A 16,903-nucleotide genomic window follows, 5' to 3' on the forward strand; every position below is an offset into this window, starting at 1 on the left:
CTTACCGTTTCAGTTTTCATATACTATGTAGTTGTATTTGGAGTCCCTGCCACAGAGCTAAAAATACATAGTCATGAATATTAACATGATGTGCTCGTCAGTTTTGCTTGCCGTGAGTTCACCCTGCTCTTCTTCGACATCGTCATGTCACTTCCGATGCATCATCTTTTCTTGTAACTTCAGCTCAAGTCTTCTCACATCAATGCGGTGTCCGATCGTTTTAAGTTACATCTGTGACTCGTTTGATGTCATGTTCCTCTGTTTACCTGTCGTGTACGTCATCTTTTCCAAAGATATTTATGGACGCTTATGTAATAGATTTTATTGTTTGATGATGAACATAAATCTCCTTAAAAATATATATATATATAAATTTAAAAACAAGATTAAATGGATTCGCCCACCTTTAGAGACCCTGGTGTGATGCCGGTGGAGAAGAAGAAAAAAGCGAAGAGGAGAAACCAAGAGCCAATGTCACAGGAGGCGGCGGAGAATGACGACACTACCTCAATGTCCACTGTCACCATGGGAGAGGACAGCCAGGATGCTCTGGACAACTCTGTTAGTCTGAAGATCCACACCAACTTTCTTATCAAGCAGGTATATCCAGTGATCTTTTTCTGCTGTCTTCAGAAAAGGCGTTCAGTTCGTCAGGTCAAGAGGAGGAAGTACAATGAAGATCTGGACTTCAAGGTGGTTGATGACGATGGAGAGACAATCGCTGTTCTGGGAGCTGGTCGCATAGCTGCTCTGAATGCCACCGCTCTGGCATGGCAGGCTGAAGTCAGTATTCCTCTATCTATTATATTTACTGGCATATTTGATGACAAAAAAAACAAATAATAACATTATTTTGTCCTTCACGTGGTGTCCTTTTGAAACATGTTTTTCTTTTTTTTGCCCTGTTTTTATTTTTGAAGTCTAAGATTAAAAGTTTCACACAATGAAAGGGCTGATTTTGTTTCATCTTCATCACTCAGGAGCCGCCCGAGGATGAGGCTAACATCATAGAGAAAATTCTGTCAGTCAGAACGTTGAAAAAGGAGGTAAAGAAGCAGTGCATTTTTGTCAATATGATTTCTTGTCTTCTCCGTTTCTGTCAGAAATAACTTGGTAACCAGCTTTCAGAGATGTAATGATGATCTCCTTGTAGCTTGACAGAACTTCTCAGGATTAAAATGGCCTTCAAAAAACTGTATGATCACCATGTTTAAAAAGTCACAGACTCCACTTGTTGTTGATGACAAACTTAGGTTTGTTCACTGAATGTTTGCTGCAACTAATTCTGCGTCTCTGCAGACGCCTTCTTTGACTGAGGACCAAGATGAAGAGTCTGAGGAGTTTTATGTCAAGTACAGAAATTTGTAAGTGATCTTTTCTTCTTCGTTAACATACAAAGACGGAATTGTGTCGACAGAGAAAACACAAATGAGTCCTTAAATCATATATAGGGTCCATTATTTGTATCATGAACGACACACATTTGATACAGGCTACATTAATCAAGTGTAACTGCTCCGAAAAAATTCATGTTGTTTTTTTAGTTATTTTATATGTCTATTAATGCAAAGAAGGAGACGTTTCCTTCAAACAGCGTCTAAAACAATGAAAAATAATAACATTTATATCCCTAATCCACCATTTGCCTGCATGTACAAAGGGTTGCTGTGTTACAATGCCGAAATCGTTTGTAGCTGATAAGCACCATCATGGCTGTTTGCACACATTGATGTGAGGAAGTTCTTGGGTCAGACGAGCCTTCTCTGAAAATTGTGACTGATGTACGCATTAATGCAGCGTCTCATTGGAGCTGAATACTTAATAGTTTTTATGACATTGATTCCGCCCACAGAAGACGACTTTCCGCGCACACGCCGCTCTTTGGCAGGGCTTATTCTCCAGAGTCGACTAATTGCTCTGAAGCTGTGTCGGCTGTTTAGACTTCTGACCAGACTCGACTTCTTTAGGTCTCGGGATCCCTAGAGAAACTATTTTTTCCCCTCCAATTTCATACCCAGCGAGCAGCTTTTATTTTTCACTATGGTTGTGAATAAAAATGAACTTTTCATTTAGATGAATGCGGAAGAACCTTTTGCAGAGATGCGCCGCTTCACAGTGAAATGGTTGATTACAAACAATCTTGAGTATTTAGTTGCCTCGTAGTTCAATTAAGCTTCAATGGCAAATATCGATGAAGATTGTGGAAGAAATGGGTTTTTTTTATTTAAAATTTGTGTGAAAATTTTTTGTGTTTCTTCCCAATTTTATTCAAGAGATGATCAACTTATGTGGCACACACACAACACAAGTGTTAAAAGTGGAAGCACTTTATAGTGGCAATCTTTTTTTCATCCACACCTCGACAATGCTGCGACTATATGTCCTGACATTTATGGCTGTACATTCATTCATAAATGTTCCATATAGATTGGGTTTGTCCTGTGCAGCCGTTGCCGAGTAACGTGTCTGATCCACAGCGTTCTCGCTCAACTATTAATTAAGACACTTTGTCTGTAACACAGAAAGGTATCCAGCTACTCATTGTATGGATCTTGCTGTGGTAATGTGATCCATGTATGGATGTTTAAAGGGGAGCGCAATATACTGTACGTAGACAAGTGTGTCTCCTGGTGCTGGTTCTTTCTTGCTGACTTGTTGATCGTAATATGCCATTTGTCTTTCATGTAAAATGCATAAACTTTATTTTAGTGATGTCTTCATTGGTTTGATTTAATGTTCTAGTTCCTACCTGCACTGCAAATGGGCAACACTAGAAGAGCTGGAGAAGGATCCCAGAATCCACCAGAAGATTAAGCGTTTCAGGACTAAACAGGCTCAAATGAAACACTTGTTCACTGAGGTGATTCATTTGTGCAGCTTTTCGATCAATCAGAACCATCGGGTGAATGCACATGAACTGAAGTGATTTGTGTTTTCTGTTTCTTAATCCCTTGACACAAGCCTGATGAGGATTTATTCAACCCTGACTATGTGGAGGTGGACAGGGTTCTGGAAGTGGCTGTTACCACGGATACTGAGACAGGCGAGGTAAGAGGCTTGTGAACAACTGTGAGCTTTGTCCCTGTAAGGTACTGTAACTAAGTATCTGGTATTCGGGAACAGGAGGTTACTCATTATCTGGTGAAGTGGTGCAGCCTGTCATACGAGGAGGCAACGTGGGAGCTGCAGGAGGACCTGGACCCGGAGAAGATCAAAGAGTTTGAGGAGATCCAGAAGATGCCTCCAGAGCTCAGACATGTGGTATGAAGATTTTTGTTGTAACGTGTACTAAAATACCAAGTGACACATCACTCAAGTCTGTGTGCAGAAACCACAGCCATGCAATGAGAGTGGTGCTTGACAGATCATTCACGCAGTGTTACGATCTTTGGCCCCACATGCAGGAAATGAGAAGAGGTTAGGAGTTCAACAATGGTTTAATCCAGACAAAAACGAGTAACAAAAGCAACACCACGAAAGAGGGGGATGTAAAAACTCAGTCCAACTTAAAACTGCAATAACTCCATCAAAAAGCGCTTCAAGGGTCTCAAATTGAACAATACTTGGTTTGACTTGGCTTGATGCTCAAACTTGACAACAAGACGGTGTGCGCTGACAATTAACACACAAGGTGAGAAACACTTAAACCAAACCAATAGCACAGGTGACAATAACGGGATTTGGAGGACAAACGACAAGAAAGACAAGGTGCACACAGGAAGATGCGACAACACTGCCAAATAAAACCGGAAGTAGCCAACAGAACAAAACCAAAAACTCAACCTTTACATAACTGACGATGTGTGACACACAGGCGCAAAGGTGCAGTCACTGATTTTTGCTGTAGGTCAGACGCTGTTGTGGGATGTTATAGTTAATCCAGTTGATTATTTACACATTAACTGTGATGAAAACACCTGTTGATAAAAAGTGTTTCACAGGAGCGGCCTCCTCCAGAAAACTGGCAGAAGTTGGAGAAGTCAAGAGATTACAGGAATGGCAACCAACTGAGAGAATATCAGCTAGAAGGAATGAACTGGTTGCTCTTCAACTGGTACAACAGGTGAGTTCAGGAAATCTTCAAAGCTCAGTATGGTATGACCTTCAGAAATCCAGCGCTGTTTTTCTTAAGTTACGTTTGTTTTCCAGAAAAAACTGTATCCTGGCTGATGAAATGGGTTTGGGGAAAACCATTCAATCCATCACCTTTCTGTTCGAGATCTTCAGCAAGGGCATCCGAGGTCCCTTCCTCATCATCGCACCTCTCTCCACCATCACTAACTGGGAGCGGGAGTTCCGCACATGGACGCGCATGAACGTCATCGTGTATCACGGCTCTCAGATCAGTCGGCAGATGATTCTGCAGTATGAAATGTTTCACAAAGACGCACAGGTCTTGTTACTTTCTCTGTATTTACATCCAAAACTTTGATATTTGTGTATTTATTACTTCACCATTATCGTTTTAATGTGCTGTTCTTTTGGCAATTCTCTTAGGGTAACTCCACCCCAGGCGTGCTCAAGTTCCACGGTCTGATCACCACCTTTGAGATGATCATGGCAGACTGCCCAGAGCTGAGGAAGCTGCACTGGCGATGCGTGGTCATCGACGAGGCGCACAGATTAAAGAACCGGAACTGCAAACTCCTCGAAGGACTCAAACTCATGAACTTGGTCAGCCAGAGTTAAAATGAAACTGTATTTCAATGTAATTTCATAAATTGAAAAATCATCTAACTGTAGATGACACAACATAAACATGGGTTATATAAAAGCAATGACAAATGAGTTGTGTTGGAAACTTGCTTAGTCAGTCTTTAAACATCTCTCATGAGTTTTCTTGTGATATTCCTTCAGGAGCACAAGGTCCTCCTGACGGGAACACCTTTGCAGAACTCTGTAGAAGAGTTGTTCAGTTTGTTGAATTTCCTTGAGCCGCTGCAGTTCCCTTCAGAAAGCACATTCCTTGAAGAGTTTGGGGATCTCAAAACTGAGGAACAGGTCTTGAATCCACTACAGCCCCTTTTCAACATGAATATCTTTTTAATCGTTTTGCATTGATGTCTCAACTTGGTGATCTGGTGACCTCAGGTAAAAAAGCTTCAGGCCATCCTAAAGCCCATGATGCTGCGGAGACTGAAGGATGACGTAGAGAAGAATCTCGCGCCTAAAGAAGAGACTATTATAGAGGTACAGATGAATCCGGGAGTCAGATTTGGGGTGGTGACAGGCATGGTTGCATCCAAGTCTTAGTGTGATGACTCAATTCACATTTTGGTTGTTCAGGTAGAATATAAACTTTCTTGTGTGCCCTTGTTACTGCTAACAGGTGGAGCTAACAAATATCCAGAAGAAGTACTACCGGGCCATACTGGAAAAGAACTTTTCTTTCCTGTCCAAGGGAGCCAACCAGCACAACATGCCAAACCTCATCAACACTATGATGGAGCTCCGAAAGTGCTGCAACCACCCGTATCTGATCACTGGTAAGAGATGAGGGTTGTTACAAGCACCTGCACTCAACATATCATAACTCAGCCAGGAACTGGAACTTTATTACTCCAGAACATTGTTTTTTGGTACACCTGGTTTCGAAATGTGATTGCCTTTGTGCTCTGTTCAGGAGCAGAGGAGAAGATTCTGGAGAACTTCAGGAGAAGTCACAGTCCAGATGCTGCTGATTTCCAGCTGCAGGCCATGATCCAGGCTGCTGGGAAGCTAGTTTTGATAGACAAACTGCTGCCCAAATTGCTCGCCGGCGGACACAAAGTCTTGGTTTTCTCTCAGATGGTGCGCTGTCTGGACATCTTGGAGGACTACCTTATCCAGCGACGGTGAGAAAAACGCAGCTAGAGCTGAAGGAGAATTAAAGCTGAAGAAACTGGACTAAGTTTGACTAATCTCCGCAGTTACACGTATGAGCGCATTGATGGTCGGGTGCGAGGAAACCTGCGTCAGGCTGCCATAGATCGATTTTGCAAACCAGATTCAGATCGTTTTGTTTTTCTACTGTGCACCCGTGCCGGAGGACTGGGAATCAACCTGACTGCAGCAGACACTTGCATAATCTTTGATTCGGACTGGAACCCTCAGAATGACCTCCAGGTAGGAGGGGAATGCCCCGGCAGTGATTTGACAGACTAGTCTGATCTCTTTTTATGCCACTTCTTTAGAACATAACAAAAATGTGAATCTGTTTTTCGACCTAGTTTGATGACAATTGTCTTTGCAAAATAGTCAAATCCTAAGTCAGATTAATTTCTGGTTATATTAAACAAATCAGGCATTGAATAACATGTTGGAGGCACTTCTTCTCTCTCATATCAGGCTCAGGCACGCTGCCACCGGATTGGTCAAAGCAAGGCAGTTAAGGTCTACCGATTAATCACCAGGAATTCTTACGAACGGGAAATGTTCGACAAAGCCAGTCTGAAGCTGGGACTGGACAAAGCCGTCCTCCAGGACATCAACCGCAAAGGCAGCCTCAATGGGGTCAGTCCATGGGATGTTATGATGGGCTATTTGTGGCATTTTCTGAGTAGTTGTGTTAACACACTGTATGTTCCATGCAGGTGCAGCAGTTGTCAAAGCTGGAGGTGGAGGATTTGTTGAAAAAAGGAGCATATGGTGCACTGATGGACGAGGAAGATGAGGGTTCGAAGTTCTGTGAGGAAGACATCGATCAGATCCTGCAGAGGCGAACACAGACCATTACCATTCAGACTGAGGGGAAGGGGTCCACATTCGCAAAGGTTGTTGCTGGAAATATATCTTTACCCTCATTCCTATCTAGTATATAAGCACAGTTGGTTTGGTGTGTGTTCGTATTTAACATTTCTGTTGAAATGATTGGCGACCGACATGATTTAATTTACATTTTTTTAAAATTGATTTCCAGGCCAGTTTTGTCTCATCGGGCAACCGGACAGACATTTCCCTGGATGATCCGAACTTCTGGCAGAAATGGGCCAAAATTGCTGAAGTGGAGATCGACTCCAAATCAGAGAAGGTAGAGAAAACGTCTTTTTCAGGAGTTACAGACAATCTCTGTTGTTGGCTGTTTAGTAAAGTTAAATATGCGGTTCACCAGTATTGTGATATTAAAAAATGAATATTCAATCTCGTTTTTAAAATGCACTTATAATGATATCATGTAAACAACGCTACATCTGACATCTTTTCATTGCAGACCACGTTTAGATGTTGCCGGCAACCCGAAAATTGTGAAACTTCGAAGTATTAAAAGTCTGGGGCCGACTCTGGCGTCGTGTAGTCACTGCAGCTGGAACTAATACTGGCATTGTTGAATTTGAGCTTGTCAACTATACTGAATTCTGGTTTTGTCAACGAAACAGAAATCCTTCTGTGCACCCGTCAGATTCATCACAACAACAAATACAGTCCTTGGCGTCATGAGCCTCAATCTTCTCCAATATTTATTTCCTCACCCATGCTCAGCGTCTGAACACTCCTTGTTGTTGGCATGGCACAGACCAGTGATTGAATGCACTTTTAAATGACTGATCTGATCCTTTATTCATGCTATATCCGCTACAATTTCTGTGAGGCATTCAGGGAAGCGATTGATGGGTACTGTGTCTTTGGCAATAAGTTTGGGTCACAAGTCACACAACAGCGGTGCTTGCTTGCTTTCTCTCCGTTGTAACGTGATTGAAAACGCACAACATAAATCAAATTAAAGCTGAATATGAATAATGCCATGATTATTTAAATCACTCCACGTACACGGTCAACACCGCCCTTCAAAAATTGCAGATTTTCATGTGCTTCAGGATCTTCTGTTGTGTAGCGTGACTGGATATTAAAAATCTGCATCAGCAGCCTCTACAATCAGAGATTCTACCCATACACCCGCCTATGCGCACCCTGATGGAGCAGAACATCAATTAAAAAAACACTGACATCAGAACCACAAAACAGACATGGTGAACCATCCATTTATCATTAAACACATTGATTTTTCAAATGAAATCAAACTGATTTCTTTTGTTGTGTTGTGTTAGTGTTGTGCACGTCTTACTGTGTCTTGTTCTATACCCATTACCTTGTGTGTTGTTTTGTTTCTGTCATTGTGTCTCTTGCATTTTGTTGTTCATGGATCTTGTGTTTTGTGACGCGTCATATGGTGAATTTTTTTGTCATCCGTCTTGTATCTCATGTTGTGTGTCCTATTATGTGATGTTCATTTGTTTGAGTTGCCTTCTCCAAGATTAGTAGAGATAGACTACTTATTCACATTATTCACTTATTCATTGTTTTAACTTCTTAATTTCCATTTCAACTTCATAATAATTTGCCCATTTTGATCCAATAGGATTATTTATGGGCCATAAAATGGGCTTTCATAATTTGTCTTAATTTGCATGTTCTGGCCTTTCATATGTTTCATATGCATAATAAACCATATAACAACATGTGCCATCACGTTTGAGCCCAGGGAAAATTGAATCATCTGGCAAACGCTGAGGACTGAAGATGAACCACTTGTTTCTGTTTTAATCAGTGAAGACTAAAAACGTAGGGAGTAAAATTAGCTGAAGGAGGGAAGTGTAAACAAGGGCAGGCAGTGAGGCTAACACAGCAGGATGGTGTCATCACATCCTTCTCTCCCAGAAAATGACTCAACCACATGACATGAAGTAATCCTTTCTAACAAAACTGGAATTGAATTAACAATTCAACGCACTGCTCAGACTTCAGAGTTTCCCTGCAATGACTTTCATTTCTGATTCGCAGGAGTCGTTGGTTATCGACACACCTCGGGTGAGGAAACAAACTCGCCACTACAACTCCTTTGAGGACGATGAACTGATGGAGTTCTCTGAGCTGGACAGTGATTCAGAGGAGAGGCCAAGTCGGACCCGACGCCTAGGTGAACGTAGTCGACGCTACCTTAGAGCTGAGTGCTTCAGGGTGGAAAAGAACCTACTCATATTTGGGTAATTTGATTCCCTTCTGCTGTGTTTCCTCTTTTTGGTTTAATGTAGAGCAGTATTTTAGCCTGATGTCGCTGGAGGTGTCGGCATAAAATCTAATCTCTGCCTTTTGTTTAGATGGGGTAGGTGGAAAGACATCCTCAACCATGGTCGCTTTAAGTGGAATCTCTCTGAGAGAGACATGGAGGCCATCTGTCGGTGAGTTCGCTCTTGTTTACCTACTGTCTCACTGATTAAGTCCAAAATACACAATGTTTTCCATACAAGCTGATGATTCTCCAGGTCCGTTTCCCTAATAAGTCTATATTTTTGTTGTCAGGGCTCTGCTAGTCTACTGCCTGAAACACTACAAAGGAGACGACAAGATCAAGAGCTTCATGTGGGATCTGATCACTCCGAGCAAGGAGGGTGAAGACCAGTCACTGGTCAATCACTCGGGTGACTCACTCATCTGATTTGCCTCTTAACAGCAGCAGAGCTTTGAAAATAACTCCACCGACCTTTTCGTCAATATTTCAGGGCTCTCAGCTCCAGTTCCTCGGGGCCGGAAAGGGAAGAAGCTGAAGAACCAGCTGAATGTTCCTGAGCTGAAGAATGCCGACTGGCTAGTGCAGTGTAACCCAGAGGTGATTCTACAGGATGACAGCTACAAGAAACACCTCAAACAGCATTGTAATAAGTAAGGGGAAATAAAAGTCTTGACATTTCATTTATATATCTCCAATTTTGGAATTCATGTGTTCTCACTGCCAACTTCCTCGTGAAGGGTGCTCTTGAGGGTGAGGATGCTCTACTATCTGAAGGTTGAAGTTTTGGGCGAAGCAGCCAACCAATCTCTGGATGGTATCCCCGCCAGGTAATTTTTTTTTTTAATGACAAGTTTCTTTCTCTGCTGGAAATGTTTTAATCATTATTTATTTTAAAGTAAACTGGAGGTGGCGCTACCTGACATTGACTACATTGAGATTCCGGCAACGTGGTGGGATGCAGATGCTGACAAGTCTCTCCTTATAGGAGTCCACAAACATGGTGGGTGATGCGAAGGTGCAACATGAGTTTGTGCATGACTTAAGATGTGTGTTGTTTCAGGGTACGAGCGCTACAATGCTATGCGTGCTGATCCAGATCTCTGTTTCCTGGAGAGAGTTGGGATGCCGGACGTCACTGCTCTTTGTGTTGAGTCAGGAAGTGGAGAAACTGCTGTAGAGCCCACTGACAGGTAGGGGTGGTTACGAGTGAAGATTGCCTCTGTAACGCTTTACTTTGGAACCACTTGGATATTTAGATTTTTCAAGAGCTGAAGTGGCGCTCATACATCTATCCTTAAAGAACATATGAAGCTAGTGGTTAATTAGGGAGTAAAGCAACCTGGCATTTGTGTATTCTTTCAGAAAACATGCACACCCAGTTAATCAAATACTACCAAGCATTGTATAGTTGTGAGGTAATCATTGTAATAGTTGTTGGGTCAGAATATGTAAGGGGTGAATGTAAACGTTCTATGTTAGTAGGTATTCATCAACAATCATTGAAAAATTGTTATTTATCTCTGTGTCAAGAAGTCCCCCAAAGAGCTAACATTGGTTTCATCGCTTGGATATGACAGCTGAGCTGGTAGTTGAGAGGACGTTGCTTGCACAGGAAACTTTCATCTTCTTCTGAGAGGAAAACCCAGTTGTCTATCACAGTGCTACTTTGTGAAGTAGCTTTTTCCAGCGGTGCACAGTTAGTAACCTTATCCACTGAGGAGGAATGTGATTACTGCAAAGGTTGAGTTAGTAAAGTATGTTCGTACAGTTACTGGGGATTTACCTTTGCCTGGGGAAACGGCAAGACAACACAGGACTGTGAGCCAAATCATTAGGAGGTAAGACTCTCAGGTTGAAAACTGGAAGATGGGAATACTGAATTACTGAATGAAAGACTCTGCTGACTGGGAGACTGATTGAGCGGCTGCTTCTTTGAGAGAAAGCAAGGTCACCGCACTTGCCTAATACGGTTTATTTGAGCGCTCCTCAAGATCACTTCCAGATGTTTACCCACTGTGATTACGAGTTCACAACAGTTAAAAATTAATTGAATTATCGTCTCTATTATGCATGTACTTATGATCTCTGAAGACGTCAAGGTTTAATGGAAAAATGTGAGCAGCACGTTGACTCTGCTGTGTCCGATGTCTCCTGTCAGTGTTTGCAAAAGCGAAGAGGTGAAGGATGACAGCAAAGCAGACGGAGCCGAGGAGCGAGATGAAAATGGAAAAGTGAGTGGAGGAATACAAAAAAAATCTTATTCTGTACCGGCTTTCAGGGGATCAGGTGCTGTGTTAGTTGTTCAAACTCCTCACCATATGTTTAAATTTGGGGTTATATCTGTTACTTAGTGCTTCAGCATGAATGGACCAACCTTTTATGATGTAGATACATATTTAGTAATCACTACAGTCTTAAGTAATAAAATATACCCACAGAACACCTTGATATGTGGACATTTTCTTTCAACATTCCATTTCACAGGAAGAGGAAACCTGCTGCAGTACAGACACGTCAGAAAAGCCTGACAGCACAGGATCAGGTAAGATTTAATTAATTAGGATAGTTTTCTAACATCTTACATCTAAGAGATGTTGGCGGTTTAATTGATACAGTACATGAATTGAGACTCATAACTGATGTCAGTCAGAGGCAAAAGTTGCTGATATATATATATATATATATATATATATATATATATATATATATATATATATATATATATATATATATATATATATATATTATATTATATTATATTTTTTCAGAACTAGAAATAAGTCTGTTTATTTTGTAGACCTGCAGATCTCAGCAGACTTGTGTGGCTCTGATGCCACACTGGTAACCACAACCGCATTGATTGGAACAGGAACTGGAGTGGCAGCACTGCAAGTGATTCAGGCCCGACCACTCTGGCCCACTGGACCTGCCCTAACAGCCCGAGTTCGCCGACTAATAACAGCCTATCAGCGTTTTACACTCCGTCGTGAGCCGATGTTCAGACATGACTTCCTGCTTCACGACAGCCTTGTTGCCATGGGGATGGGTGGAGCTGTTCATCATGCTGCGGGACCACTGACTTGGCAACTGAGTGAAGAGCTCAGACGATGTTCTGTAGTTCCGACAGAACCAGACCCACTTTTTCAGGAGTGGCAGAGAAGGTGATGAATTTCTCCTACTCTCGTCATGGGAACTCATTCTGAAACCATTTTAAACTTTTTGCCTAGGTGGACTCGTCGTGAGCAATCAGATTTCTACCGTGCTGTCTCATCATTTGGCGTGGTGTATGACCCTGAGAGAAAGACCTTCGACTGGTCCCAGTTCAGAGCGCTGGCCAGACTGGAGAGGAAAACAGACGAGAGTTTAGAAAGATACTTCAACTCTTTTGTCAACATGTGCAGGACGGCGTGCAAACTTCCGCCCAGGAAGGAAGAAGGTGAGCTAAATAACACTCACCACAAATACCTCCTTTTTCCCTCTCATTATTTAGTTTTTTATTTGTGAATTGTGTCACGACCAGTCAATGTCTCGATCAGTCCTACTTCCCTGCTGTCTCATGTTCTTCAATTCCTTTCCTCTACTCCAGGTCTGGTCGATCCAGGTGTGCTTGTAGAACCACTGACAGAAGAGAGAGCAGCCCGGACTTTGTATCGCATCGAGCTGCTACGCAAGATCAGAGAGCAGGTTTGTCCACAGAAATAATGCAGCAGTTTTTGTTCTTGCCCGAAAAAAAAACATATATTACGAAATTAGCTGTTGGCATTAAGTATGATGGCACTTGTTTTCTGTAGGTGCTGCATCATCCTCTGCTCTCTGCCCGACTCCAACTCTGCCGCCCCTCCCTCTACCTGCCCGTTTGGTGGGAGTCCGGGAAGCATGACCGTGACCTCCTCATTGGGGCAGCCCGTCACGGGTTGACCCGAACTGACTTCTACATCCTCAATGACCCACAACTCAGCTTCCTGGAGGCTCACAGGAACTATGTCAGGGGTCACCCCGCTCATCTCCATCTTCATGGCGCCCTTGGGGGTCAACCTGGAATCTCATCATCTTCCCAGCTGCCTCATTGCTGTCTTTATGACTCTGCCATTGGTAGTCACTCTCCTCATCCTCCTGAGTATCCTCAACAGTCCTCCCAGCCTGCATCAGCCTCTCATCTCCCGCCTCCATCTTTGGATGATGCCGCTTCTCCAAACCTGGCAATGATGTCTGGGTCTCGTGCTGATTTCCTGGATGAAAGTCTGGAGCTGGGATCGTTGCAACATGACACAGACACTCTCCACGGAGGCAAAGCTTCCAAAGATACGCTAAATGGCTTTCCTTTTAACTCCGCGACAGGAGGACAAAGCATGCTCAACTCATATGGGGTCAGCAGTGCTGATCTGAATTCAAAGCTACGGAGTGACGTTCTTGTTGGTGAGCAGGGGTCATCGGAGGAAACTGGGCTTATGGCTCCATCAGTAGAGCTTGATCGCTTACAGGTAAATATTATACCCTGATCCCGGTTTTAGGTGACATGCGATCAGGCAAATACTTGGGCTTCAAATGTTCAAGAGCGATAACGTCTTCTTTGACTTCAGGCCTCCTGGGATGGTGCAGATCACTCCAGTCCTGCTCACCACATGTTTAATGAATCTGACCCAATCCTGGGCCCTTCTGGACTGGAGACAGGATTTCTGGAAGAAGAGGACGAGGACGCCCAAAGAGGAGGTGCAGGAGAGGAAGAAGGGGGAACTCTTGAGGAGTGTCTGGGGCTACCTCCTTCTTCTCCTCCATCCCACCCATCAGCTGTTGACTCTGTGGAGCCACTGTCTTCAAGCTACATGCTCTTCAAGGTTGGTCACCGTCACGATAGCAGTCATGTGATCATACTTGGCTTGAATGCTAAAGGTTTTTATTTGTTATAATCATGCCCGGAAATGTGCCTTTGCCCTCGAAATAAAAAATATTATAATTCACATCCAGATTTTATGATACAATACTCATACAATACTGATACATACTAGTGTTTATGTCATGACACTGATGTTTTTCACTTTTCACACTAAAATTTAGGATATTGGCGTCAATGAGGATCCAAGCACGGATCAGACCGATCTGTCAGCCAGCCCTCCTCCATCCTACGTTGCCCCACCTCCCCTTTCTCTGCCAGACATCAACTCCCATGAGCCCCAGGATAGTCTTGACCATTCTGAAGTTACAGAGAATCTGACTGTTCCTGTAGAAGGAGAGATTGAAGAGCCAGTCTCTGGGTTTAATGAAGAGGAGGAAGGAGTCTTGGCAAAGGGGAGCATCCAGGAAGTAGTGGAGAAGCAAAGAGAGGAGATGCGTAATGGAGAAGATCCTGCTCCGGATCAAGGTTTGTACCCAAGTGATGGTATCCCAGTGGGTCACATGCCCTGAACGTAGCTGTAGTGCGTCAGATTCTTGGCAAGTGAATTGTCATCTGGTACTAATGTAGAGCCTCTTAAAGGACAACTTACTGGAGAGCAAAATGTATTTAGTCAAGTCTGCACATTTTGCCACTCACATTTTAACATTGAGGACAGGACGTAGAAGCATGTGTTAAAAAATCTACTGCGTCATCATTGAAGTTCTTGTTTGCGGGTACAAACCCGAGCTCCCTTTTTTCACTCTGTCCGCTCTGCATTTTCCAAACAGTTCCACGACAATGCTTAAGAAACTCGACTCTGCCTATGGAAGTGCCCGAGGCGGATGAGATTGCAATGGCAGCAGAATTCGAGGAATCAAATGATCAACTGTGCCCAGAGCTCAAGAAGAACTTAAGGAATGAAGGAGAGCTAAAAGAAGAACTGTCTGAACATATGCTTCCTTATCTTGGAGAGCTGGAGCAGGAGAATAGCCTCATGTGCCCCGAGACAATCGAGGAGCCAGAGGAGGAAGTGAGCCGACTGATTCTGTATCAGCAGGAGGAAACAATGGAAAACTCTCTAGACTCAGGCTCTTTGATAGGAAACACTCCTGGTGAGATTTTGGAAGAGAGAACAATATCAGATGTCTCAGCAGTAGACAAAGCACAGAATGTTGGTGAAAGGGGAGATGTTCTAGAGGAGAAAACCTTAGATAATGGAGTGGAGATGCATTTGGATAACAGCAGCACAGAGTGTAATCCTACTTTGTCTTCATCAACTTCTGTTACGTCACCTCTGGATTTAGTGAAGAGTTGTGATAATACGAATGATGGATCCGAACACTCATTAAGTCAGCAAAACCAAGTAGTAGATTTTCATCTAGCTGAAGAGGCTGGTGATTTTAAGAACGTAATCATTGAGACAAAACCAGATGATCTTAAGTTTTCCCTAATGGACAATCGAGATGTGAAACTGTTGATCAAAGAAGAGGAGGTGAAGACTGAGTGTGATCCTGAGGAGAGCTCTATTGTCAAGCCTGACCCATCTCTCACTGACTGTGTCAAATCAGAAGAGCTTGCAACCAATTTTAAGTGTTCAGACGACCAAGGAAGCAGTCACAAACCTGACGATATAAAACTTCACATGAAACTGGAAACTGCAGACACCAGAGAAATGAAACCTGAAGCTAAACCTGAAGATTTGCAGTTAGCCATGTTTTCTGACCAGCTGAAGACAGAGGCGAAACCGGACATCAAGACTGAGGTGAAGCCAGAGCAGAACAATCACGAGGTCAAACCTGAAGAGAAACCTGAAGACTTGAAGATAACAACCAGTGCTGACATTAAAGCTGAGACCAAACCAGAGCTTCTGGAGGGTGACCGCACCATCTTAACTCCAAAGCTAGAGCAAGCAGTGGATATTGTGATGAAGGAGGAACAAGTGAAGGAGGAGAGGCCAGCTACTCCAGGTGAGAGGTTATGATCGCATATGCAGTAATGTGTCGGTCACGTTGTGATTTGTACCTCGTGATAGTAGAGTTAAAATACGACCCTGCTTTGTCCTCATATTTCAGTCTGTGCTGCCGATGGATATTTGGACAGTCCCAGGCTTGCAAATCCCATTTCCTCATGTGAAATCCCGGACAGCCTTCATGACACCAGAGAACCCACCATCGCTCAGCTGCTGCAGGAGAAAGCACTTTACTCGTACTCTGAGTGGCCAAAGGTGAGCTTTTCTCCATAAACATTACATGGGTCTTTTACTTAGATTATCTTAATAGAGTGAAGAAAATAGGTATTTGGTCACTCTGCAATTTTAGTTCTTCCACTTAGAAATGATGGAGGGGTCTGAAATTTTCATCATAGGTGCATGTCCACTGTGAGAGATATAATCTAAGAAAAAAATCAGGAAATCAGAGTGTGATTTTGTTAACAATTTATTTGTATGATACTGCTGCAAATAAGTATTTGAACGCACCCCAACTCCACTACTTCTCCTAAATTAGAAGCACCTATTTGAGTCCACCCCATACAATCAATAAGACATGTATTGCAAGATTTTGGGGAACATCCTCCTTCCCTCAGTTCGAGGATTGAATATCTGTCGTGGCTCAGACTTCCAACATGATAATGACCCGAATGGGTCATTGGTTAACCAAGGATTGGCTCCGTAAGAAGCATATCAAGTTTCTGGAGTGGCCTCCGGTCTACAGACCTAAACCCAATAGAAAATCTTTGGAGGAAGCTCAAACTCAGTGTTACTCAGCGACAGCCCAAAAACCTGTATGATCAAGAGAAGATCTGTGTGGACTGCACTGCAGCAGGGCCAAAATCCCTGCTGCAGTGTGTGCAAACCTGGTGAAAAATTACAGGAAATGTTTCACTTCTGTAGTTGCAAACAGACTACTGTACCATTGATTTCAGGTGTTCAAATACTTTTTTAGATTATGTCTCTCACAGTGGATATGCACCTATGATGGAAATATCAGATCCCTCCATCATTTTTAAGTGGGAGAACTTGCAAAATTGCAGGGTGTTCAAATACT

The 16,903-nt window shown here is 43.0% G+C and overlaps 1 protein-coding gene across 3 annotated transcripts in view; it reads left to right on the forward strand.

The window, feature by feature from the left end:
- LOC128760245 (chromodomain-helicase-DNA-binding protein 6-like) overlaps positions 1-16,903 on the forward strand; it is a 50,571-nt gene that overhangs the window by 25,719 nt on the left and 7,949 nt on the right. For 2 of the 3 annotated variants that reach the window (XM_053867443.1, XM_053867444.1), the window contains exons 5-39: positions 411-561; positions 634-783; positions 981-1,046; positions 1,300-1,364; positions 2,743-2,860; positions 2,962-3,048; positions 3,124-3,261; positions 3,942-4,063; positions 4,150-4,393; positions 4,498-4,674; positions 4,858-5,001; positions 5,092-5,190; positions 5,330-5,486; positions 5,624-5,834; positions 5,910-6,105; positions 6,328-6,492; positions 6,573-6,752; positions 6,899-7,009; positions 8,758-8,960; positions 9,075-9,155; positions 9,277-9,395; positions 9,477-9,636; positions 9,724-9,813; positions 9,883-9,986; positions 10,047-10,176; positions 11,145-11,217; positions 11,471-11,528; positions 11,784-12,147; positions 12,214-12,422; positions 12,573-12,670; positions 12,778-13,467; positions 13,567-13,821; positions 14,042-14,345; positions 14,648-15,826; positions 15,932-16,083. In XM_053867443.1, the coding sequence (XP_053723418.1) occupies positions 411-561; positions 634-783; positions 981-1,046; positions 1,300-1,364; positions 2,743-2,860; positions 2,962-3,048; positions 3,124-3,261; positions 3,942-4,063; positions 4,150-4,393; positions 4,498-4,674; positions 4,858-5,001; positions 5,092-5,190; positions 5,330-5,486; positions 5,624-5,834; positions 5,910-6,105; positions 6,328-6,492; positions 6,573-6,752; positions 6,899-7,009; positions 8,758-8,960; positions 9,075-9,155; positions 9,277-9,395; positions 9,477-9,636; positions 9,724-9,813; positions 9,883-9,986; positions 10,047-10,176; positions 11,145-11,217; positions 11,471-11,528; positions 11,784-12,147; positions 12,214-12,422; positions 12,573-12,670; positions 12,778-13,467; positions 13,567-13,821; positions 14,042-14,345; positions 14,648-15,826; positions 15,932-16,083 (6,850 nt within the window). The remainder of the gene's footprint in view (positions 1-410; positions 562-633; positions 784-980; positions 1,047-1,299; positions 1,365-2,742; positions 2,861-2,961; positions 3,049-3,123; positions 3,262-3,941; positions 4,064-4,149; positions 4,394-4,497; positions 4,675-4,857; positions 5,002-5,091; positions 5,191-5,329; positions 5,487-5,623; positions 5,835-5,909; positions 6,106-6,327; positions 6,493-6,572; positions 6,753-6,898; positions 7,010-8,757; positions 8,961-9,074; positions 9,156-9,276; positions 9,396-9,476; positions 9,637-9,723; positions 9,814-9,882; positions 9,987-10,046; positions 10,177-11,144; positions 11,218-11,470; positions 11,529-11,783; positions 12,148-12,213; positions 12,423-12,572; positions 12,671-12,777; positions 13,468-13,566; positions 13,822-14,041; positions 14,346-14,647; positions 15,827-15,931; positions 16,084-16,903) is intronic. The other variant, XM_053867445.1, reaches the window with a different exon arrangement.

The sequence above is a fragment of the Synchiropus splendidus genome, chromosome 6, assembly GCF_027744825.2.
Source record: "Synchiropus splendidus isolate RoL2022-P1 chromosome 6, RoL_Sspl_1.0, whole genome shotgun sequence".
Taxonomy (NCBI): domain Eukaryota; kingdom Metazoa; phylum Chordata; class Actinopteri; order Syngnathiformes; family Callionymidae; genus Synchiropus; species Synchiropus splendidus.